General features: G+C 43.4%; 1 protein-coding gene across 1 annotated transcript in view; it reads right to left on the bottom strand.

The window, feature by feature from the left end:
• LOC124556398 overlaps positions 1-24,794 on the bottom strand; it is a 137,676-nt gene extending 112,882 nt beyond the window's left edge. The window contains exon 1 of the mRNA XM_047130360.1: positions 23,966-24,794. Coding sequence (XP_046986316.1) covers positions 23,966-24,722 — 757 coding nt within the window. The 5' untranslated portion in view covers positions 24,723-24,794. The remainder of the gene's footprint in view (positions 1-23,965) is intronic.
• Positions 24,795-25,343: the final 549 nt, after the last annotated feature.

Below are 25,343 nucleotides of genomic sequence, written 5' to 3'. Positions count from 1 at the left end.
TAGCACGGCGATATAAACCGAGCGCGATTTAACGGTCATTTCTTCATCTTACAGATATTTTTTTCGTACACATTTAACATGACCTTCTCGTCCGACAGCGACTCCACGACTGCCTGAATGCCGTCGCTCACAGGGCATATAACTCATTCATTTACGCGGGAAATATTTTTCTCTCATTGGTTGATCAAAACTATCATCCAATCAGATTAACCTTTCATGATCAATTTCGCACGCAAACTGCTGTACTCCAATCAGCATTCGCAGATGCATCTAATTCACAAAATGTTCCACAAAACCAAACTAAACAAATATTAAAAGAAAACTATGCTTGAAATATACTTTTTACTGTCTTTCTGGCTGCCTTATTACAAAAGCAAACACTCCTAGACATACGTCATCCACCAGTTTGGGGGATTCACCGTTTTCAGGACATCCTGGTTACGTAACACTTGCTAGTCATGGATGCTGTAATACATTATAAAATTGAAATTTGGGGTATGTCTCCACATACACACTCACATTCACTCTCATATACTCCCACCCTAACACAAAATATTAATATCAACCTTTAAACTATTATTTCCATTACGAAAACAAAATTATTACAAGTTTAGAATCAAAATTCCTTATAAATAACTTGTGCTCGCTGAGAGTGCTGTTATTGTTTTCAAATAACAAAGAAACTTAAACTGTCATGATTCCTATCTGAATTTACTTTAAGTGTCGGTTAAGTAGTTTTTAATAGATTTTTTATATTTTCAAAACTATTAAAATTATCCCCATAAAAATTTTACACACTGTTCTTCTAAATTATAAAAGTTCCTATACGAAATTTGAAAACAAACAGATCATATTTATCATAGTTATTTAGTTTCTTAGGTGAGTTGAATAAGCGATCTTAGTACGCTCCACACTGAGCAGTTCTCACCGTCCGCATAATGTGACACATGAGATTATGACGCCAGCAGCCGACCACACAACGGCCGGGGCTGGAGGCTTCATTGCCAACCTTCAATGCAGCTTGACCTAACGGAATAAAACTTACTGCAAAACTCTGCAGCCGTGTAAATAATTGCGACGTAACATGGGGTCCTCGTTCTTCCGCAACACAGCTACGACACTACGACAGTTTACAGCTACAATACCTACTGTTACACATCTAGCTTCATGTGTTTACTCTGCACCCTTTTAGACTGATGACCTTTCTACGAGCCTCTAACATAAAAAGCCTCCCAGTCCCTTGCACACTGCCCCCGGAAACATATATAGCTGATTCCTGTGTGTGGTGGACTCTTGACCTATAAAGTGGAACCCAAAATTCCACCACCCTATGGCGCAATTCGAGGCAACTGCAGCCCACAGGGTCGCAGGTCCGCATGAGCCTCTGATTCAGACCCACCACTCGGCTCTGTACAAAATTACCGCAATCTGTTCTGTGAACGATGCTGCAGATGGTGAGCTCTATCTTCGCCTCACAAGCAAGACTGGCAGTCTTTACCACTTCGGCTAGCCAACCGAAGCTGGAGAGAATCTCTTCTGATCCAAAGTGACGTAACCTTTGGTACCGAGAAGAGGCACCATCTGCAGTTGGCTGCACTGTTTGCTCTTCATGGCATCCAGAAGCACCCTTTCCAAGTCTGGAATGAGTCCTCTCGGTATGCGCATGGAATGCACATTGGTTTCGCGGCAGACGCGCTCCTGCCGTCGCAGCGAAAGGAGCTCTCAGCCGGTGATGGCCGATGCAACGGTAGCTATTGGGGTTTAGGCCTCGCTGACCGCTCTGCTCTACAGAGAGTTCCCTTCCGAGGCGCCAGTAGCGCTCGGTGGATCGGCGGAAGGTTGAGCTTTGCTCCCTTTCATCGAAAAGCCCCGTAGCTCGCGGAGAGGCTTAATTGTCGCAAGAGTCACTGACTCGCAGCAACCCGTAACTTCGGTTACAAACTCCCTTAGCGAGACTATCTCGTTCTGTGTTAGGGTTGACCAGTGCCAGGGGCCCGTTCACGTCGGACCACCCCGCGTACTGTAGGCCACTTTTCTTCCTCCGCACCTCCTTTAGCTGCCGCGCCACTGCACCAACGGCGCACACTAGGCCGTAGGGCATTCCCCCTCTTCAGTAGGACCCATTTGATAGCTCTTTCTTTTCAGAAAAAGCAACATTGTCGTGCCCACACACACCTAATAAAGCTCCTGACAGCACCAAGATGGCAGATTCCGCCGGTGTTTCCCCCGCCCTAACCCGCAGCAAGGCTGCAGCGAAAGAGGCGCGTGAGTCGGCTGTTCCCGTCGACGTCAACGTCCCGCTTGCAGCCGTTGAGGAGGTGTTGACCGACAAAGATCGGCAGATCGCTGCGCAAGCGCAGGAACAGCTGAACCAGCGTCGATTAACAACCGACCTCTGTGGCCCAAGTGATTCCGCCACGCGGGCAAGTACCCTCCACATCACACTACATTCACCTGCAACTGGTGACTCATGCACTACCGTCCCACTGCGGCAGCTGATTCCAACGGCGGAACCAGCGGCTGCAGATGCGGTCACAGAACACCACTACACTGGGCCCTGGCAGGTGGAGGGCCCACGACGCAAACCGAGAAACAGCACGCAAACAAGCGAGCAACCACACTCGCTAGGTAGCCGAAAGGCGCTGCTGCCTACACCGAAACCCACACTTCCGGTTAGGAACAGTACCACAACAACAAACACGACCCGACCTGCGGTCAGCAACACCACAAAAATACCAACCGCAGCTACGACCGCACAACAGAAGACTGGTTTTCCCCCAGTCGTAATACAAAACTACGGGGACCTCAGTGTCCTCAACACAACATTCGCGGAAAGGCACACTCCTTGCACGCTACACACGAAGTACTCTGGGGATAGGGTCTTACTGTAGGTGTCAACTAACAACGAATATAAACATCTCCTTATCTTCCTCACGGAAAAGGGGGTCGAACATTATACGTACAGGACTGCTGAAGAACTAACACAGCAGTACGTGGTAAAGGGAGTGGACCCCAATACCCCAAACACTACAGTACAAGCGGCGCTCAACTTCCTGGGATTCGACTGTAAAAGTGCTTCTAGGATGACGGGTTTCCGCTCCCATCATTGCCTACCACACTACCTGGTCGAGATGGCCGACACTACCGCCTCCCGCGGCCTTCTGCAGATAAAAAGCCTTCTGCGGATGGACGTAAGGGTAGAGATATGCCAACCACCACAAGTCCCCCAAAAATGTAACAACTGCCAGCGGTTCGATCATTCGGCCCTTCGCTGCGGCCTGGCACCCCGTTGCCGCGGGTGCGCTGGCAAACACGCATCCAACGCCTGCACACTAATTCACCAAAACATACGCCGTTGCGCCAACTGTGGCCAAGGCCATGCGGCCAACTACAGGGGCTGCGACGTGTACAAAGAGGCGCAGAGGCGCAAAAATCAAAAGTCGAAGCCACCCGACGCCAGAACACGTCCAAGGCCCGCACCAAACCCTGTTAGGAGCGGAGTATCGTTCGCCATGGCTACACGCCCTGGAGGAGCGGTGCAGGCTTCGGAACCTCTGGGCCCAGCACACGCACCTAACACAACCGCTGCGACAACAACATAGCCGTCTCAGCCAACATGCAACAGTACAACCACAGCGGTACCAACACCAGTCCCCAAAAACAACACAACCCCACCCCCTGAAGCCACTGCCTGCGAACCCACACACGACACACCGGAAGACACACCTACACAAGGACCCCCGAAACCAAAAACCCAGAGAAGGCGTAGGCGACCACGAGGTAACAGGAGTGGCAACACACGTGCACCACCGCCCGCATCTCGTGGTCGTGCGGTAGCGTTCTCGCTTCCCACGCCCGGGTTCCCGGGTTCGATTCCCGGCGGGGTCAGGGATTTTCTCTGCCTCGTGATGGCTGGGTGTTGTGTGCTGTCCTTAGGTTAGTTAGGTTTAAGTAGTTCTAAGTTCTAGGGGACTGATGACCATGGCTGTTAAGTCCCATAGTGCTCAGAGCCATTTGAACCATTTTTGAACACGTGCACCACAACAAAGTACCCAACGACAACAAAACAATGACATACAGGCACACAGTCAGCAAGCCAGTGATACCAGCACACACACTACTCCACCCCTCCCCACAACTGAAACACAGGCACCTCAAAATGCTACACACAACAACTACACAAGCGCCAGCCCACACATAACGCCAACACCTGCACCAGCGGCCGCCAACACTACAACCGAGCCACAGGCCGACACACACAACACCAACACAACACTTGAGGGTTTATTGGCAGCAATATTCCCCCATCACACGACCGCTCAGATCTTCAACAAGTTCGCGGCGGCCGTCACCACACTCGTCACACGGCTCATGACTGCTCAACCTGGGCAGTACTGGGCCGCCACACAAACAGCGCTCACCACACTGTTTACACCCATACATGGATAACAGGCCACACCCGGCCCCCATCGCAAATAACCAGACACTGACACAGATCCTGTTCTGGAGTGCAGACGGGGTCAACAACAAAAGGGCGGAATTTGCCGCGCTCATGGAGCGTAAGGGTATCCTTATCGCACTACTGAGCGAAACTTAGCTCAAACCACGCAACCAACTAAACTTCACCGGCTACTGCGTCTATCGTACCAACCGACCGGACGGCTCCGGTCATGGCGGAACAGCCATCATCATACACAAACACATAGAACACACAAACATAGTGCTCCCTGAACTTGAAAAACTAGAGGTAACCGCCGTCAGGGTCATGTCCAACGGAGCCTGCACTTCACTGGTGTCAGTATACAACAGCCCTAAAAACATCAAAACACGCGACATCAGCACAATATTCAACATATCACTGCGCGTAATCGCCGCTGGAGATCTTAACGCAAAACACCGGGACTGGAACTCACGAATACGAAACTCCAACGGCAAGAAACTATACGAACACGCACTAGGACGAAACTACATCACACTAGCGCCGACCGAACCGACGAACATTCCCTACCGGAGGGGACACAGGCCAGACGTGTTAGACATGGCCCTCATCAAGGGCATAACAACGACACTCAACGTTGCCGTTATAAACGACCTGCCCTCAAATCACCAAACCGTTATACTTTACATTGAAGAAACACTGCAGCACATGGAACAACGCAGGATGTTAGACTAAAGGCGCGCGAATTGGACCCAGTTCAAGGAAACGCTTGACAGTCGCATCCCACCCACCCAAGCGATTAACGAGGCAGCCCAAATCGATGAGGCAGTTGAAACCCTCACCGGCGCCGTCCAAGACGCAATAGCCGACACCATACCAATCCGCACACCACAATAACACAGTGCTGCCCTGCCCCAGGAGATCCTGCGCCTAATCTCAATGAGGAACCGCCTCAAGAGACATTGGCAGCGTACCAGGCGCCAGCACTTCAAGCAGCACATGAACAGGCTCCAGGGTATAATCCGGGAAAAAATACAAACATTTAAGACACAACAGTGGGACCAGAAACTCGAAGAGCTGGACACCACACGACCAGGCGTGTGGCAGCTGGCCCGACACTTCACCAGGGAGAAACTGTACACCTCCACGTCACAAGGGGACTGATGACCTTGCTGTTTGGTCCTTTCAACACCAACCAACCAACCCACGTTACAAGGGCCCGACAGACCAGTATATTCTGCGGAAGAAAAAGCGAAACTGATGGCCCTCACCCTCGCAGCGTCATTCACACCGAACCTGGATCCCTCAGACCCAGCGTTCACACTTGCTACGGACCAGAAGATCACACGCATCTTGGCCTAACCAGCGCGCAACATCATCCGACAAGCTAGTACAGCTGAAGTCAAATGGGCCATCATGCATACCACCGCTAGGAAGGCCCCTGGTCACAATGGCATTCAAAACCGTGTCCTCCAGGAGTTCACGGACAAAGCTGTAGACTACCTAACACAGATCACGAATGCCATACTCAAGCACCAACACTTCCCCGCCTTTTGGAAGACAGCCAAGGTCCTGATGTTCAGGAAGCCGGGGAATGACCACTCCCTCCCACAAAATTACAGACCCATCAGTCTGCTGAGCGCGCTCAGCAAGGTCGTTGAGAAGGTAATATTAAAACGACTCACCAGGCACTGTATCACAAACGACTCCCTGAGACCGGAGCAATTCGGTTTCAGGAATCACCACTCAACAACGCAACAACTCTTCCGCGTCGTTGAATACATAACACACGGATACAACACAAACAAAGCGACTGGGGCGGTGTTCCTGGACATCGAAAAGGCTTTCGATCGTATATGGCAGAACGGCCTAATACGCAAACTTAGCTACGCAGGGTTCCCCGACGGACTCGTACGTCTCATACACTCATATCTCACGGACAGCAGTTTCAACACCGACGTGCAGGGCAAACAATCGACACGACATGGTATCCAGGCAGGAGTACCCCAAGGAAGCATCCTAGGGCCCTTACTGTTTAACCTCTACATTAACGACCTCCCAGCTACACACAACACGACGGTGGCAATCTACGCGGATGACATCGCCATCCTTGCGTAAGATTGGAAGCCGTCTAACATTAATTCACGACTACAGACTGCACTCAGTACGGCGGAGCCTTGGCTGGTGAAATGGCGTGTTAGAGTAAACGTCGACAAGTGCGAGGCCGTTCTGTTCACTAGAAGACCGAAGCAACTGCGCAAACATCAGCACTGCAACCCAATAACACTACACATACGCCAATACGTTTCCGAGAGAATGTCAAATACCTCGGTGTCTGGCTGGACAGGAAACTACTCTGGGGGGACCACATTCAACACGTGACCAACAAAGCTAACGCGAGGCTCAAACAACTCTACCCTATGCTTAACAGGCGTAGTACACTGAACAGGAGGTGTCTAGGTCCATGTACATGACACTTATTCGACCCCTGATGACGTACGCAGCCCCTGTCTGGGGATACGCTGCGCCAACTCGCCTGCGCCGTCTGCAGCTCATACAGAACAAAGTACTCAAAATCAAAAGCAACGCTCCGCGCTACACACGCATCGCGGACCTTCACCGGGAATACCGGCTAGATACTATCTTGCAGGTATTCCAAAAACTCTCCACACGACTGTGAAATAACACTAGACACTCGCGCAACCCGTTTATCCTTTTTCTGGGTAACTACGACCACAACCATAGATGGAAGCATAACAGAACAAAGACACTACTGACTAGGAACTAAACATCTATGGTCCATAGCACGCTAACACGGAAGTACTGGCGAGCCCCTGCAACACAGCTACTACTTGCAACCCCAGATGTTCGACCAGCCGAAAAGCAGGCAACCGCAGGGGAACCGTACTGTACACAGCACGCAAACCAACCACACACAACCCCTACACTGTCAGTGAGCCGATCTATGACCGATCGCCCACTAATGTACAACGACCTTGAACTGTTGCAGGGACGCAGCAACTGCAGCCATCCCCGCAACGAGCTCCAGCAACGACAAAGGTAACGATGCACGACACCTCGCACTAACATAACCACACCTTGCATGCACTGTCGCAGATAGCAAGCCGCTGCTGTCCTTACTACCCGTCCTACTGTCGCAGAGGTTTCTTTTCCCTTGGCGCTTGCCTTGGCACTTTTTTTCCTCTGCCCTTACAACCGCTACCTTTCGATCGCTTTCGCCCACTTTCTGTCTCCTGATGGACCATGTTAATGAGTAATCTTACCCAGACGCATGGATAACATCACGGCCCGCATCCTGTGACTCCTGATTCAAAAACTAACGTGTTATACGGAGGTGACAGTAGAACTTTTGGTTTGATCACCACGTTAGTGTGGGCGTGCAGGGGCCCCATCGTTTATAAAAAAGCACATTGGTTTCCTTCGCCTGCTTGACAGCCACGTCCATAAGAGGCCCCATTACGCGCCTAACGTTGGAGTTCCTCACAACCAGTAAACTCACACTCTAGGAATGACCAGAATATGACGGCCGACAGGCTTCCTATGGAACATGGTGAGCGACTGCATCTGGCTCAGGGACTTAATCAGCCACAGACAGCGCCTGAAACGTGTTTGTCAGACGAACACGGGAGGCCCTCCGATCTCCGATCGGCCCCTGGGAAACTCTTTCAATGCATGCCACTCCTTGACACGACCTTCCAATCGACCACTGGTGAGTGGTCAGCCTCACTGCAGTCAATACCCACGGAGGCCACAGCAGTGGACGGCTTGGGGGTTACATGGGGAAACATGAGATATGCTGGACGTCTCTCGGATCCCTACGTCCAGCCACCCGCACTGATGCCCATTGGCAGCCACTTCAATCTGCGTGACCGAAGTCATCACCACCTGCAGGTGTGAGCCAAGGGTCACAGCTCAGATCGCATCTGAAAACCGCAATCACAGTTCCTATCCACACTAAAGACGACGAAAATGTACTCTAGGCAGCTAATAAACGCGGGACTGTGCCCACGAAATTAACGAGTTTGAACTGAAGTGCACAGAGGAAATTTAAAATATATCGCTTCTTTTGAGAAGTTGTGCCAGTGTCAAACTCATAGAACGAAAACGCTTTCCTCTGCTGTGCTGCAGACATGAAAGCTAGTACTAGACTGGGACCTGTAACTACTGCAGTTACTGTTCAAACACGAAACAAATGCCTGGCGCTATGCAAACAGCGGTGCTATGCACTACACAGAAAATAAATCGCGGAACTCTGTTTGATAAATAAACAAACACTCACGAAATTAACGAGTTCAAAATAAAGAGGCAAAGCGAACAAGGGACCAGCAAGATGGAAACTGTAAAAACTTTTATGGGTAGGGTTTGCGAAAAGGTGTTCGTTACCACACGTTGTTTTTGCTTACGAGCTGTTTCCTTTTTCTTATCGTCCTTATATCGTGTAAACGGTGAGTTACAACACGAAAAGAGTTAATGTCATTAATTTGTCTTTCGTGCTATTTATGCGATATTTCGTTTTGGCACGAACTCTGAACAAAGGAATTTTTACATTTAGCATATAGGGCAATAGATATGTACACAATACTTTGCCTCTTAAAATGCAAAAAGGTGCGATGAACGTCCGGGTAGGCATAATAAGAAGTGATACCCCACATACTTTTTGACTAACTTTTCTAATCTGAACAAATTAGTCTGGATAGCAAGTATTTTGCAGTAATTTCTAGATTAACTGGCACAGTTTTGTTCTTTCATTTTAAATAATCGAACTACATTTACCACTTCACCTTTCCCAAGTTCCATTCGATTTCCTGGATCACTCTTCTACACTTCCCATACTTTTCATCCCACCCAGTATATCCACTAAGTTTTGTAAACTTTTTAATGATATCCCACTGTCTTCCAAAATTTTAAGGAATCAGCTAAGTAGTAGACAACAGGCTTAAAGGTTGCACAATGCTCATATTTTTTTGAAAGCACTATCTTGTTTCGACTTAATTCTTCTACTTCTTTTCGTCGTCGAGGGAAGGAAGATTTTAACGTCCCGTCCACAGCCCCGACGGTTTGTCTTCGAAACACCTACGCATACTAGCAGGTACGACTAGGTCACATCCCCATTGCAGGGGTGTGAGAAAGAAGTTAGCTGCTGCTCGCAGATAGCTTGGAGATTTGTTGCCAACCGTCGAGTGGATTCATATGACGACTGCGGATGGCGCTGGTTATGGTGCTGCGAACGAAACGCGAAGAGTGCTAGAGCCACAGGTACCTCTTTTCCCTTCGCGAAACGCAGGGAACCTTGGTCTGGCATTAAGTTGTCACCTGATGGTAGCTGGTGTGGTAACTGTCCGAAAATCTAGCCCGTACCTCTAACAGACTTGTTTGAGGTATTGCCTCTCTCTGACAATGAGACAGAAGCACCGGTCTTGTCTTTCCTACTCGAATACCGTTCTCTTCCCTCCCAAGGACGGGAACCGACAGAGAGGAAAGAAGGAGCTGTCAATTGTGAGCAGTTCAGATGTTACGCGCGTGGTGGTTTCTCTTTAGAAAATAGCGTCACAGTAGGGGAACTAATAACATGTGCAATCGGTGTTCATTAGAGCTCAGATTGTACGCAGATGCACATGTTCACTTGCGTCGGCATTAGCGATGTCGTTCGCCTGGATTCTGAGAACATTCTCGCTTCATTCTGGAGACTGGTGGAAGTGGTGATGACAGTTAGCTTCATTTATGATGTCTCTCCACAACTGTCGCTTGCAGCGTCTTTCTGAAGTATGAGTAGAGATCCTCTGGTCTGCAGTTGAGAGTAGCGTGTAAATAAGAGGCTTGGCAATTTATGTGACGAGCTCGCCTGTAGATTCCTAGAGCTCAACGGGTACACTATACACCATAAATGGCCATTAGAAACAACGAGAACCTCCAGAAAATAACATAGTATTTAATTAAGCAATTACTATGACAGCTCAGATATCAGGTTCGGAGAGTGTGAATTTCATAACGTTAGTGGTTAATTGCCGCAATATTCGAAGCTCGACTGTAACTCAAGTCGTTCCTAGAAAACAGTCGTCTTCACGTCATACTAGGAACTGAAAGTTATTTCGAAATCCGAAAAAGAGAGTAAGGAAATTTTTATTACATCTTGATCATCTTGATCGTATATGGTAAGAGCTACATGGAGGAGGAATATTGTATCAACGAGCAGGAACATTAGGTCTATTGTGGTCCACAATGAATCCGACTACGAAATAACATGGATAATACGTAGTAACAGGAGTTGGTGAACATAGGTTAGTATCTCGATGTTTCTACCGGCCATATGATTCCCACATATCGATCGAAAAGTTACTTAAAGATTGCTTGTTCTCTATACCACGGAAATATCCGGTGCACGTGGAAGTAGATGGTGCTTATTTTAAACTACCCTGTGCCAACTCGTCGAACAACGTACACATTACCAATAGTTAAGGAAGTAATAGTATGATGTAATACAGAAGATATTCTCAGGCAACTGCCTAGAACAATTAGTTTAGCAACAAATTTATAGGAGAAATATTTTAGGTTTTCTGCCTACAACAAGATTCTATCTTTTCCAGAGTGCCATCAATGAGAGACTGATTAGTGACCATCATGCTGTTAGAGGAACGTTGTTCAACAACGACAAAATGATCATAAAGAAAGCTATTGATCGAATCAAACAACTAGACAGTAACTGACAGGCTGCTCAAAAGATGAACTGAAAAAGCCTGGTTGAAACTCAGCAAACACAGAGCTGTTGTGGCTAATACTCAAAAACATTATATACTGCGACCTGATTAAATACTTCCCGAATGATGTTATTAAGACGGAAAAAACCGCTTTGGTTTAGTAGTACCGTTAGGAGAAAGTTGCGAAGTCAGAGACTACTATACTCTCTTCACAAAAGAGACTATTGTATGTAGCTTAATGGAAAATCTCCTGTTTCGTAAGAGATGCTATGCGTGAAGACTACAATAATGTGTACCATCATAAAATCGCAGGAAGTTATCGTCACAAGGCAATGAATAGATTCTAGTCTCCTGTTCAACGTTTCGTGGTTCAGTCTGGCATTGGAACTGAAGACAGCTGACATAAAGCAAAACATATTAAATAAAAATTTAGAAATGTATTCCAGAATAGAGATTCTACCAGCGTGTGAGGACAGTCTGTACCAATGACTTACAAAGGCGAGCTATTGATATAATCAGCCGGCCGTTGTGGCCGAGCGGTTCTAATCGCTTCAGTCCGGAACCACGCTGCTGCTACGTTCGCAGGTTCGAATCCTGCCTCGAGCGTGGATGTGTGTGATGTCCTTAGGTTAGTTAGGTTTAAGTGCTTTTAAGTCTAGGGGACTGATGACTTCAGATGTTAAGTCCCATAGTGCTCAGAGCCATTTTTTACTGACATAATCACACAGCTTTGAAAAATAACTATTACTGCTGAAGGAGAATTAGGCACCAGTTACTGACGGAATTCCAGTAAGGTTTCACTTTGAAAACGCTACCAAATCAGCACGTTTCTTAACTCATGTTTATTAGTAACCTCTTGCGCTGTTAACAGTCGTGCATAACTGGAAAAGAGAGCGGGTCGATCCGGTTTACAAGAAAAGTGAAGGGACGGTTGCTGATAAAATGGGTGGCATCAGTCTGTTGCGCGACCCTACAATTTATTCTAAGTTTAAACGTTGTGACGCTCAGGGAGGAAAAACACTTCTCCCAGAGAATGAGGACAGATACAAGAAGATCCACTATGCGAAACGCATTGTGCTTTGTTCATAAACGACATTTCACAAGCACTAGATTCATGTTTACAGGTGAATTTCGTCTTTCTAGAATTCCAAAGCGTTCGACGCTACAACATCCGCTAATAACCAATATATTATCGTATGGAGTTTCTTCAAAGATGTGCTATTAACTCCTAGAATTTCGATAGCAATTAGCCAACTAATTATACTAAACGGAGGATGTTCAACAGAAGCAAAAGAACATCTGGCGTTCAATAGGAGTTATAATGTTTTCAAGCCGCCCGGTGTGGCCGAGCGGTTCAAGGCGCTTCAGTCTGGAACCCCACGACCGCTACGGTCGCAGGTTCGAATCCTGCCTCGGGCATGGATGTGTGTGATGTCTTTAGGTTAGTTAGGTTTAAGTAGTTCTAAGTTCTAGGGGACTGATGACCTCCGATGTTAAGTCCCATAGTGCTCAGAGCCATTTGAACCATTTGAATGTTTTCAATGCACATAATAGATTTACAGTAAGAGGGCAAAAGTCATGAGGTACCTCCTAATACGGTGTCAGACCTCCTTTTGCTCGGCGTAGTGCAGCATCTCGACGTGGCATGGACCCAATAAGTCGTTGGAAGTCTCCTGCAGAAATACTCAGCCATGCTGTCTGTATAGCGCCCCATATTGTAATAGTGGCGCCGATGAAGGATTTTGTGCACGAGCTGACCTCTCAGTTATGTCCCATGAATGTTCGATGGGATTCATGTTGGGCGATCTGGTCGGCCATATCATTCGCTCGAACTATCCACAATGTTGTTCAAATCAGTTGCCAACAACTGTGGCCTGGTGACGCGGCGTATTATCACCATTAAAAATTCCATCGTTTTTGAGATCATAAAGCCCATGAATGGCAGCAAATGGTCTTATGTAGCCGAACATAGCCATTTCCAGTCAATGATCGGTACAGCTGGACCAGAATACCCTGTCCATTCAATGTAAACATAGCCCTCAGTATTATGGAGCCACCACCAGCATGCACAGTGCTTTGTTGACATCTTGGGTCCATGGCTCTGTGGGGTCAGCGCCACATTCTAACCCTACCATCAGGTGTTACCAAGTGAAATCGGGACTCATCAGTCCAGGTCACGGTTTTTTAGTCGTATAGGGTCAACCGATATGGTCACGAGCCGAAAACAGGTACTGCAGACGATTTCGTGCTGTTAGCAAAGGTGTCTGCTGCCATAGCCCATTAATGCCAAATTTCGCCGCACTGTCCTAAAGGATACGTTCATCGTATGTCCCACTTTCATTTCTGCGGTTATTTCAAGTAGTGTTGCTAGTATTTTAGCACAGACGTCGCTGCACTCGGTTGTTAAGTAAAGGCGGTCGGCAAGTGCGTTGTCCATGGTGAAAGTTAATGCCTGGAATAAGGTATTGTCGGCACACTCTTGACACTGTGGATCCCGGAATAATGAATTACCTATCGATTTCCGAAATCGACAGCCCTATGCGTCTAGCTCCAACAATCATTCCGCGTTCGAAGTCTGTCAATTCCCTACGTGCAACATTAATCACGTCGATAATCTTTTCACATGAATCGCCTGAGTACAATGCACTGCTCTGTTGTACCTTGTGTGTGGGATACAACTGCCATCTGTATATGTAAATATTGAAATTCCATAACTTTTATCACCTCAGTATAGATCGGCATGTGCAATACTAAGAAGCGATGTGAAAACAGATGAACATGTAAATAGTAGTTTTTACAGGCGAATGAAGACATACATTTTTACGAAGGGTGCTCGGAAAGACACTAATGCGCAAATTCTATAGCACAACCCCAGCCTTGGCGTCTCTACCAGGAATTCGTGTCAGCAGACAATCAGTTGACGCAAGAGATTGCTAGTGAGGTTGTAACGTATCGGCACAGCCCATATGAGAGTGTGACAGGAACGCTCAGGGAACATACCGAAAATCTTACAAGAAATGTGCCGTTGTGCTGACTAAACCCTGTTCGGTAAATAAAAAGTACCTATATTCGAGAAAGACAATGCGTCACTCCAACTGCCACCATTGTATATTTCCCGTGGGGATCATTTTGAAATGAGAGGCTCTCAACGTACATATGAAGTAAGACAGAAACTTCCAAATATAGCGTGAACCCGAACTCCAATGACAAAATTTCGGAAGTTGTTCTGGGATATTCTGTGTGTATTTTGGTATTAGAGACCAGTGGTCCAAGCAGCTCATTACATAGTAGTAGTTTTATTACGATTTACTCGTTGTGTTAGGCAAGTTTTCCCTACGGTAAATAGAATGCATCATACAATTACCAACACCTATCAATGACGCAGTGTATCGCTGTTAACATGCAACTCACACAGACATAAAAACAATCCAGACACAGAACGGAGCAGTACATATTACAAGCTTGTTAGCAAAGAGTAAACTGCGTGTTACTGCTGTTAACAGCAAATGGTTCAAAAAGCTCTAAGCACTCTGGGTCTTAATATCTAAGGCCATCAATCCCCTAGACTTACAACTACTTAAACCTAACTAACTGATTTGGTTTTTGCAGAACAATGCTTGTGACAGTGACATTGCACTCGTGAGCAAACAGTATTGTCGTCGTTTCATAACTGAGCTGCATTACGTAAACTGTGAATTCAATATTGTTCAATTTCTTGACTACGATATATGACGTATGCTAAAACACTAACAAGCAATGTGGAAACTGTTGCTACGTAAGTGACTGTTCTCGCGGGAACAGTGTTATCGTGAACACTGTATATTGACTGTAGATGGACTGTCTAACTTCGCAGTTGGCAAATTATAGCAAAAGGAATGTTAATTTAAACTCGTCATATGGACTATTCCAAACTATGGTGTGTGGAAGTTGCAGTTGAACTAATAGGCTCAAATGGCTCTGAGCACTACGGAACATAACTGCTGTGGTCATTAGTCCCATAGAACCTAGAACTACTTAAACCTAACTAACCTAAGGATATCACACACATCCATACCCCAGGCAGGATTCGAACCTGCGACCGTAGCGGTCACGCAGTTCCAGACTGTAGCGCCTAGAACCGCTCGGCCATGAACTAATAGGACCTTGAGGTGCTGCATAGGCAGTTACTTTGTTCCAGCCTACGACAAATGGATGCTACGCAACTTATTACCACCGCCAGCCAAAACAGGATGTAAGGAAAGAGGATATCTTAATGCCAAGGACACGACTGGATGAACTTACAGGATTCATATCAGTAACTTCAAACTGCTTCTATTGTCGTCGCCACATCACGCCGACCCAGAACAGATAAGACTCAAAACCAATCCTCTCTTCGAGAAACACGATTGTAACCAATTTTCTGCTTTGTAATAGACTATCTCTTAATGTTTCTCACTGTAAATAAAAGTAGTGTATTGTAAAGACTGTTCACCTTCAGTGATTGTTGACCCACCACTAACAGTAGTTAGTTACAGTAATCATTTATTTGTTTTTGGCCGGCCGGAGAGGCCCAGCGGTTCTAGGCGCTACAGTCTGGAACCGCGCGACCGCTACGGTCGTGGGTTAGAATTCTGCCTCGGGCATGGATGAGTGTGATGTCCTTAGGTTTGTTAGGTTTAAGTAGTTCTAAGTTCTAGGGGACTGATAACCTCAGAAGTTAAGTCTCATAGTGCTCAGATCCATTTTTTTATTTTTTTATTTTTTTGCTTTTAAAATCATCAGCCTTTTTCTCCGAAAGCGGAAATATTTTTTTGACTCAGATCTACACAGAGAGGAACGATCACCATAATAAAATAAGTGAAATCATACCCAGTACGGAAAGTCTCGTCTTTTCCGCCCGCTGATTGAAAGTGGAATAATAGAGAATTATTGTGAAGGTGGATCGATGCACTCTCTGCCAGGCACAGGAAAGTGACTTGCAGAGTATCGATGTAGATGTACACGTAAATATAGGTATACTGTACGTTCAGAAAAATCTTAGGTAAACATGACAGTGGTAAGTCTGAAACTTCCCCTTTGAACAATTTTACAAGACTGTGCTTAAACTGACACACAATATTTTGTTAGCGCAACGCAATCTGACTTTCAAAATTCCCTACAAAAGAATGGCCCTGACTAACATTAAACTATACCTTTCACAAATCACTTACCTCACAAAAATCTTCGCTGCTCAAGCTACTGCAATACAGCGAGCGCCACTACTGCCAGCTAAATAAAAGATTCAGACTATGGAAGGCACTAACTACTGATAGGGATAGTTAGCAAATGAAAGATATTAATAGAGAACAAACAATGTATTTACCTTGATATCATCATATATAAATATAGCAGTTCATGACAAATTACAAATCTTCGCCATCTCTCTCCCCACATCCACCACTGCTGGCGGCTCACCTCCAACTGCGCAACGCTACGCGCTGTTCACAGCCAGCTGCCTAACACTACAATGGCAGACAACAATGCACACTACCCACAGACTGCACACAGCACAGCCAGTGATTTTCATACAGAGGTGGCGTTACCAATAAAAAACCTAAACAGCATACTTACATAAAGAAAACATAAACAGCCTACTTACATAGCCCCCATGCTCCCCACAAAAATTTTTACAAATGGTGTTGGGCACTGGCCAATACAGATTTGACAAAAATTTTTCACAATTACAGTAACAAAGATATAAAATGCACACACTTATTAATATTATGTTGGTCAAAAGATCAAAATTTCTCACAGTCCATAAAGACAGTCCACATTGTGCATCACAGTAAAAATGCAGAGTTTTTCTCAAAGTCCAAGCAGTAAAAGAAAATGCACATAGAAGTAGTGGATTTCCATGCAGTCTTGAAGAAGTATTGTTGACCTTCCAACGGAAAGACAGTGCTGACTCTTGACATGCTGACAGGTAATGGGCCACAATATAGCAAACCCACAGCAGAGTCATTCGACGTTTTGAAGAACATTGGAGGTAGGTCATCACAGAGCAGACCCACCGTAGTCCTGGTAGAGATTACGATACTGGTGGGCCACCAGAGGTGCAGACCCACTGCAGTCCTTGTAGAAATAATGGTATTGATGGATCATCAAAGATGTAGACCCACTGTAGTCCTTGTAGAGATGGCCAGCAGCCATCCGTTGCGACTGTGCAGGTGCACAATCACCACTGAAGAGTCTTGCGGATAATATAGCAAGTCCATAAACCACCACTTGTGCACTCACAAAGTTTTTGAAATTGTCCTTAGAACCAGCAATGCTGTTATCCAGTCCCTTGCTGAATTATTAATACACTTGCAAACACTGACAGTCCCTACTTCTCACATATTGTCCATATACTATGACCAACAGAAACGTGTGCATTGAAATGGAACTTACAAGTTAATAATATCATGAACTGGTGACAATTACAATTTTATAACAGAAGAATACAATAACAAAGGTACAAAATACATCATTAAAGAACATAACAATACAGATAACATTTGTAGTAAAACAGGCGTTACAAAAGAATAGAAATAGACATATACATCAGTGTTACAGGAATTATGACATAAGTACATAGATAAAAGATCAGAATAACTTTCGAAACATCAACTTCACACATGAGCATTAACACAAAGTAGAGTAAATAATGTCTAAACATCTTTACAAAGTAAATAACACATTATTAATGCCAATTATATTCGAGGATAACAGTATTCCTCATCATAGTGAATGTAGCTTAATATTAAAAGAGAAAAAAATTCTATGAAACTGTACACAGAGACAGGAAGAAAACAAATACACAAGGGTACACAAACATATAGTGGGATAACACAAAAGGGAAAGGACAGGGTTCGTTTTCAGTGTAACATGTGGTACTGCAGTCCAACCCAAAACTTCATATATCTTTCCTCTTATTTCATCCTTTGTTTCCACCCAAAAATTCTATCTAAGCATGCTTTCTGTATTTATATGTTCATACATTTCTTACCTCAACATTTATTTCCAAGAAAATCCTACCTAAACCTGTTTTCTCAATGCATTTCTTTACCTATTCTCCATAGTCAGTTTCTCATATAGTCTACCCCCTCTTAAGCTAACTTAAATCTACTGAGCTCAGATGCTAAACTAAGGGACGAGGCAATGCAGCAGCACGTAAAACAATTATTATAAACAGCAATGAAAAAAATGGAAAATTGCAAAGCAAGCTACAGTATAAATTAGCAAAAGTCAAATTCAATAACACTATGCCTGGCAAACAGCAGCAACTTATACCTAAACATGACATAGCGCAAGCACAAAAAATATTACACTAAAATGACCATGTCTAATACCTATGTCACATCTTAACATTAGAGTGATGCATCACAATTTATTCTACAAAAGAAATTACCAAGTACTTGAAAAGAAAATTATAGATGCAGTTACTGGTTCCTTCTATGAAACGTCCCCTTTCATCAATTATACAAGACTGTGCTTAAACTGACACACAATATTTTGTTAGCGCAACGCAATCTGACTTTCAAAATTCCCTACAAAAGTATGGCCCTGACTAACATTAAACTATACCTTTCACAAATCACTTACCTCACAAAAATCTTCGCTGCTCAAGCTACTGCAATACAGCGAGCGCCACTACTGCCAGCTAAATAAAAGATTCAAACTATGGAAGGCACTAACTACTGATAGGGATAGTTAGCAAATGAAAGATATTAATAGAGAACAAACAATGTATTTACCTTGATATCATCATATATAAATATAGCAGTTCATGACAAATTTCAAAACTCCGCCATCTCTCTCCCCACATCCACCACTGCTGGCGGCTCACCTCCAACTGTGCAACGCTACGCGCTGTTAACAGCCCAGCTGCCGCTGCCCAACACTACAATGGCAGACAACAATGCAAACTAGCCACAGACTGCACACAACACAGCCAGTGATTTTCATACAGAGGTGGCGTTACCAATAAAAAACCTAAACAGCCTACTTACATAGAGAAAACATAAACAGCCTACTTACATAGAGAAAACATAAACAGCCTACTTACATAGAGAAAACATAAATAGCCTACTTACATAGCCCCCATGCTCCCCACAAAAATTTTTACAAATGGTGTTGGGCACTGGCCAATACAGATTTGACAAAAATTTTTCACAATTACAGTAACAAAGATATAAAATGCACACACTTATTAATATTATGTTGGTCAAAAGATCAAAATTTCTCACAGTCCATAAAGACAGTCCACATTGTTCATCACAGTAAAAATGCAGAGCTTTTCTCAAAGTCCAAGCAGTAAAAGAAAATGCACATAGAAGTAGTGGATTTCCATGCAGTCTTGAAGAAGTAGTGTTGACCTTCCAACGGAAAGACAGTGCTGACTCTCGACATGCAGACAGGTAATGGGCCACAACAGAGCAAACCCACAGCAGAGTCATTCGAAGTTTGGAAGAATATTGGTAGGTAGGTCATCACAGAGCAGACCCACTGGAGTCCTGGTAGAGATTACGGTATTGGTGGGCCACCAGAGGTGCAGACCCACTGCAGTCCTTGTAGAGACGGCCAGCAGCCATCCGTTGCGACTGTGCAGGTGCACGATCACCATCGAAGATTCTTGCGGAGAATATAGCAAGTCCATAAACCACCACTTGTCCACTCACAAAAAATTTGTTTGACATGTCCTTAGAACCAGCAATGCTGTTATCCAGTCCCTTGCTGAATTACCAACACACGTGCAAACACTATCAGTCCCTACTTCTCACATATTGTCCATATACTATGACCAACAGAAATGTGTGCAGTGAAATGGAACTTACAAGTTACTAATATCATGAACTGGTGACAATTACAATTTTATAACAGAAGAATACAATAACAAAGGTACAAAATACATCATTAAAGAACATAACAATATTGATAACAATTGTATTACAGGCTTTACAAAAGAATCGATATAACATATACATCAGTGTTCCAGGAATTATGACATTAGTAAATACATAAAAGATCAGAATAACTTTCGAAACATCAACTTCACACATGAGCATTAAACAGAACGGAATTAATGTCTAACATCTTTACAAAGTAAATAACATATTATTAATGCCAATTATATTCGAGGATAAGAGTATTCCTCATCATAGTGAATGTAGCTTAATATTAAAAGAAGAAAAAATTCTATGAAACTACACAGAGACAGGAAGAAAACAAATACACAAGGGTACACACACACATAGTGGGATAACACCAATAGGAAAGGACAGGGTTCGTTTTCAGTGTAACATTTGGTACTGCAGTCCAACCCAAAACTTCATATATCTTTCCTCTTATTTCATCCTTTGTTTCCACCAAAAAAAATTCTAACTAAGCATGCTTTCTGTGTTTATATGTTCACACATTTCTTACCTCATTTTTATTTTCCATTATCTTACCTCATCATTTATTTCCAAGAAAATCCTACCTAAACCTGTTTTCTCAATGCATTTCTTCCAATTCATCGCAACTCATTCTCTTAGAGGCTACCCCCTCTTAAGCTAACTTAAATCTACTGAGCTCAGATGCTAAACTAAGGGACGAGGCAATGCAGCATCACATAACAAATCAACACCAACAGCAATGCAAAAAATGCAAATTGGCAAAGCTAGCAGCATAAATGAGCAAAAGTCAAATTCAATAACACTATGCCTGGCAAACAGCAGCAACTTATACCTAAACATGACATAGCGCAAGCAGAAAAAATATTACACTAAAATGGCCATGTCTAATACCTATGTCACATCTTAACATTAGAGTGATGCATCACAAAAACTTACGCTAATAGATAAGTTACCAAATCGTAAAAAAATTATTTATGCAATTCCTGTGAAGGGAAATGTTTTTTTTTTTTTTTTTGTGCTCCCTCATTTGTTTTGGATAGATCATAAAATTATTTACTGGATCTGTAGGCATAAAATATTTATATTAGTACATATATTAAATTTTATTTTAACCAATGCTGCAGTGCAGCTAGAAACTTGATATTAAACAAAATGTGTAAATAAATACATTAAGCAAGCCATATGGCATTTTTCTTAACTAGCAAGGCAATAGCTGTGAAATGTTTCTCATCGTTTCATTAGGCATTTCAGTAAATATCATAAATTACGAGCTCCACAGTATGCTTTCAACAAGGAGATGTCAGTAGCGCGGACAATGGCCTTTCCTTTCTTTTTTTTTTCTACCTGTGCCGCTGAAAAGGGCTCGCAATAATGGCTTTTTCTCCAGGCGTCTGACACAGCTGGGTGCCCGCGACGCATTACGTGCAGGTGGTCACTTTGGTTTCCAACATCCTGTTTCACAAGTCAAGAGTCCCTACCCACTATTCATTACTCCTTACCTTATTACACATATACGTATCCATCGACACTCGTCAATATTTCGTCATTATAAATATGAAGCATATTCAAATAACTCATATAGTAGCCTCAGCCTATTAATCATAAACATACCTCAGCAGCATAATACACATCGTCGTCGTAAAAATAACCTCATAACACTTCAGTCAAATCTTAAAATCGTCGTAACTTCCTCCAATAATAAAAAAAAATTCTCTGCTCATGTCAAAAGTGTCATCTGCCTCAAACGTACTTTAAAAATCATAATCCCTTTACCAAATACATCATTCAAAGCTCTCATAGTATCACAATGGTTCCGAAAAAATATGAACAGTTTACAATGCACAGACAAAATACAGTTTCATAAGTGTAAAGTTACCCAACTGTGTATTGCGTAAACATCTGTCACTGATGTAATAAAAAAATGTTTATCTCTCAGTTAAATGATCAGATAGCTGTGTAATTTGTGTGTTAGAGAAATATGGTACCGATGTGTAAAGTTGTATAAGCAAATACCATATTAGCTAGGGTTCCTTGTGGTTGCCACACACATGGTACACAAAGTAGGCGTGTACCCCCCTGAGGATAAATGTAATTATGCCCTCAGGTGTTACAAATTACAGCAATGGAATGAAATGTATCACGGAAAACTTTCTTTGTAATTAAAAAATCTTTAAAAATAAATGTTTCAAGTACAAAATTAATCACTCAAATACGTGTACTGTAGCGCTAAATGTGCGTCTTGTTGCAACATAATCTGTGTGGAAGTGTCGTAGTTATCGTCCTCCGAAAGCTAAGTTCTGCAGAAGCCAATGTACTTACCTCATGATAAACAAAAGTGAAATGCTTTGCGTAGAGATATCTTAGTTATTACGCTTATTGTTGTGATGATGAAAGTACTGTGCTGTAACGTATTGTTGTGCTATGGAAAAGGCTGTCTCCTTGTAGCTATACCACAAAAGTTACTAATAAAACATGTTTTGATTTCCAGAAGAATTCAGAAAACTGTGCAGATATAAAACAGATACACCGCAAAAGCAACATTGTAAATTGTCACTCATTAGTAGCGTCGTGATAAAAATCGTGTAGCTGTCACATAAACTAACCTCTGTGTCATCTGGTATCTCTCAGAAAGCACTTTAAATTCAGAATGTATTTTCAAATAAACCAAAATGTTGCATTAAAATCTCATTAGCAGTACTGGTAAATGTTCTAAGTATGTGAGCCTTATAGTCGTTACGTAATCGTGCAACAAACAAGCAAGAATGTACACACACAATAACACTGTGACGTCTGTTTACTATAACAATGCATTCGTCATTTCTGTTTAAATAAGTTCTCTTGGTTCTTGATTGGATATTTAACTTCAAACATTGTTGCATGGTAACAGTTTCTAAAGCATACTAGTAACGTGAAGTGAAACGTTTTATGGCAAAGACAAAGTTAAAAGGCAGATTATCTGTCAATAAATGGTTTTACATGAGAAATGTGGTGTAAACCTTTACTCTTCCTAGTACGCAGAGTTTCAACTTCAACGCAATTATCATGTGGTATACGTCGGATTCTGTAAGGTCCATTGTAAACTAGAAAGAATTTGTGACTCAAGTGTTTCTTCTTATGTGACAATGAATGAGCTTTAATGAGAACTTTCTGACCAATATACAACTTCTTTGCATTTGCTTTACCGTGTAGTTTTCTCCTTTTGTCTGCTGCAGATTTTATATTTTTAAGAGCCAAATCAATTATGTCTTTGTGTCGAAGTTTACGTGTATTCGGGAAAGGTACAAGCTCTCTGATTCTGTTCGATGGTTCTTCATTCTTCAGTACAAGGGTAGGTGGTAAAGCAGTGGAGTCGTGAGGCATTTCATTCAGCACGTTTTGAAATAAGTGTAAATATCTGTCCCAATGCTGATGCTTTCTGTGACAATAAAGTCTGCAAAGCTTATTGATTTCTTTCATAATCCGTTCAGACGGGTTGCAATGTGGTGAGTACAATGAAATAAAAACAGGTTTGATTTTATGGTTGCGAAGCATGCGTGACCAAACAGCAGATCTGAATTGCGGTCCGTTATCTGAAATGACTTTACTAACGTGTCCAACTTCACGTAAGAAATTTTTAACAAAGGCGTTGGATACAGACCGTCCAGTGGCTTTACGTAACGGTGTGAAAGAAACAAATTTTGAAGTAAGTTCAACAGCGACTAGAACGTACGAAAATCCATTAGATGTTCTGACAAGCGGTCCCAAGAGATCAACGGCAGCAAATTCTTTTAATTTAGAAGGAATGATAGGAAACAACGGAGCACGATGTGAGACAGTGGATGGTTTCGCCTTTTGACAAAGTTTACAAATAGACAAGACTCTTCGAATTCGCTTTTCCATATTGTTAAAATAACAAGTCGTTCGAAGAATATGATAACATTTTCGTGGGAGTAAATGATAAGAACGTCTTTGGTATCGCTGCACTTGTTCCTTTGCTCTTGTCACAGATTGCCTTGCTGCTTCATTACCGGTATATGTGATTTCATGAATATTTTGGTCCTGCACATCTGGAATTTCTGAGGCAACATCACGCTGGGCCTCAAATATTACATGACATTTGTGAGCCAATTCTAAATATGATTCTGACAGCTTCAGCATGCCTTCTTTTATTCTAATAAGCTTGACTGCTTCTTTCTCTTTCATGCACTCCATTGCTTCATATTGTGCAAGTTCTTTTGATTGCTTAGCCTGCACTAACTTTGCTTCTAGCTGCTGTAGTTCTTCTGCTGTGCTCTTTCTTGCTGATTTCTGTATTTCCTTTCTAATTTTTTGCTCCTTATTCTCACATACACTCAACCGATTTCTAACTTGATCCATGTGCTGCTCACCTTCCAGAATCATTTCAAACTGATGGCTAAACTCCTTCAGATTTTCTGAAAATTCCTTCTGCACTTCAGTCCACAAAGAATTCAGTTCTGCTATATAAATGAACGTATTTTTTATTGCTTCATTTTCATCACCAGATGCCCATTTCATCAATTCCATAACAGCTGTATTCTGCGCCACAATAAAGGCTTTTGCTGTAGATCGCACGGCTTTAAGCTCTGAGATTACCATATTCAGATCACGATGGCCCATTCCCATTGATTTTATACAAACACTGCTCCTTCGCAAAGCTTTACTAGCTTTATCCATCCTCCTTAATACCCGCAACAATGTAACCTTCTCGGTCCTATGGTATGCAATTTGATGCCAATCATCGTTCTTCATGCAGCCTACTTACAAGTCCTGTTTTTAACCACTGAATCACATAATTATTCTTGGTCCATTTGCTGTATATATGTTTATAGGAAGTTACTATGATCTGAAAGTTGTAACATATTTGCCGACCGTTGTGGCGGAGCGTTTCCAGACACTTCAGTCTGGAACCGCGTGACCGCTACGGTCGCAGGTTCGAATCCTGCCTCGGGCGTGGATGTGTGTGGTGTCCTTAGGTTAGTGTTCTAAGTTCTAGGGGACTGATGACCTCGGAAGTTAAGTCCCATAGTGCTCAGAGCCATTTGAACCATTTTTTTTATTTATTTTTTTTCCTTTCAGTGTGTCTGTACTAGTCGTTGCATGTGTTGCATATTTCTTTGGGAAGAGTGTGCTGCGATGTGTATATACAGTAATGTAGACAGGAGAGTTTATGTGTTGCGCTGTGAAATGTGGCCAAACGTGTAATCTGAGGCATCTGCCATTGAAGTTATTTACACCGACCATTACAAAGAAGTAGCTTTTCTCCACTGGTTCAAGTTAGCGTATTAGAGGGAACTT

Source organism: Schistocerca americana, chromosome X (genome assembly GCF_021461395.2).
Source record: "Schistocerca americana isolate TAMUIC-IGC-003095 chromosome X, iqSchAmer2.1, whole genome shotgun sequence".
Lineage (NCBI taxonomy): Eukaryota > Metazoa > Arthropoda > Insecta > Orthoptera > Acrididae > Schistocerca > Schistocerca americana.
Note: the sequence above shows the minus strand (reverse complement) of the source record. Positions and strands in the feature narration are given on the sequence as shown.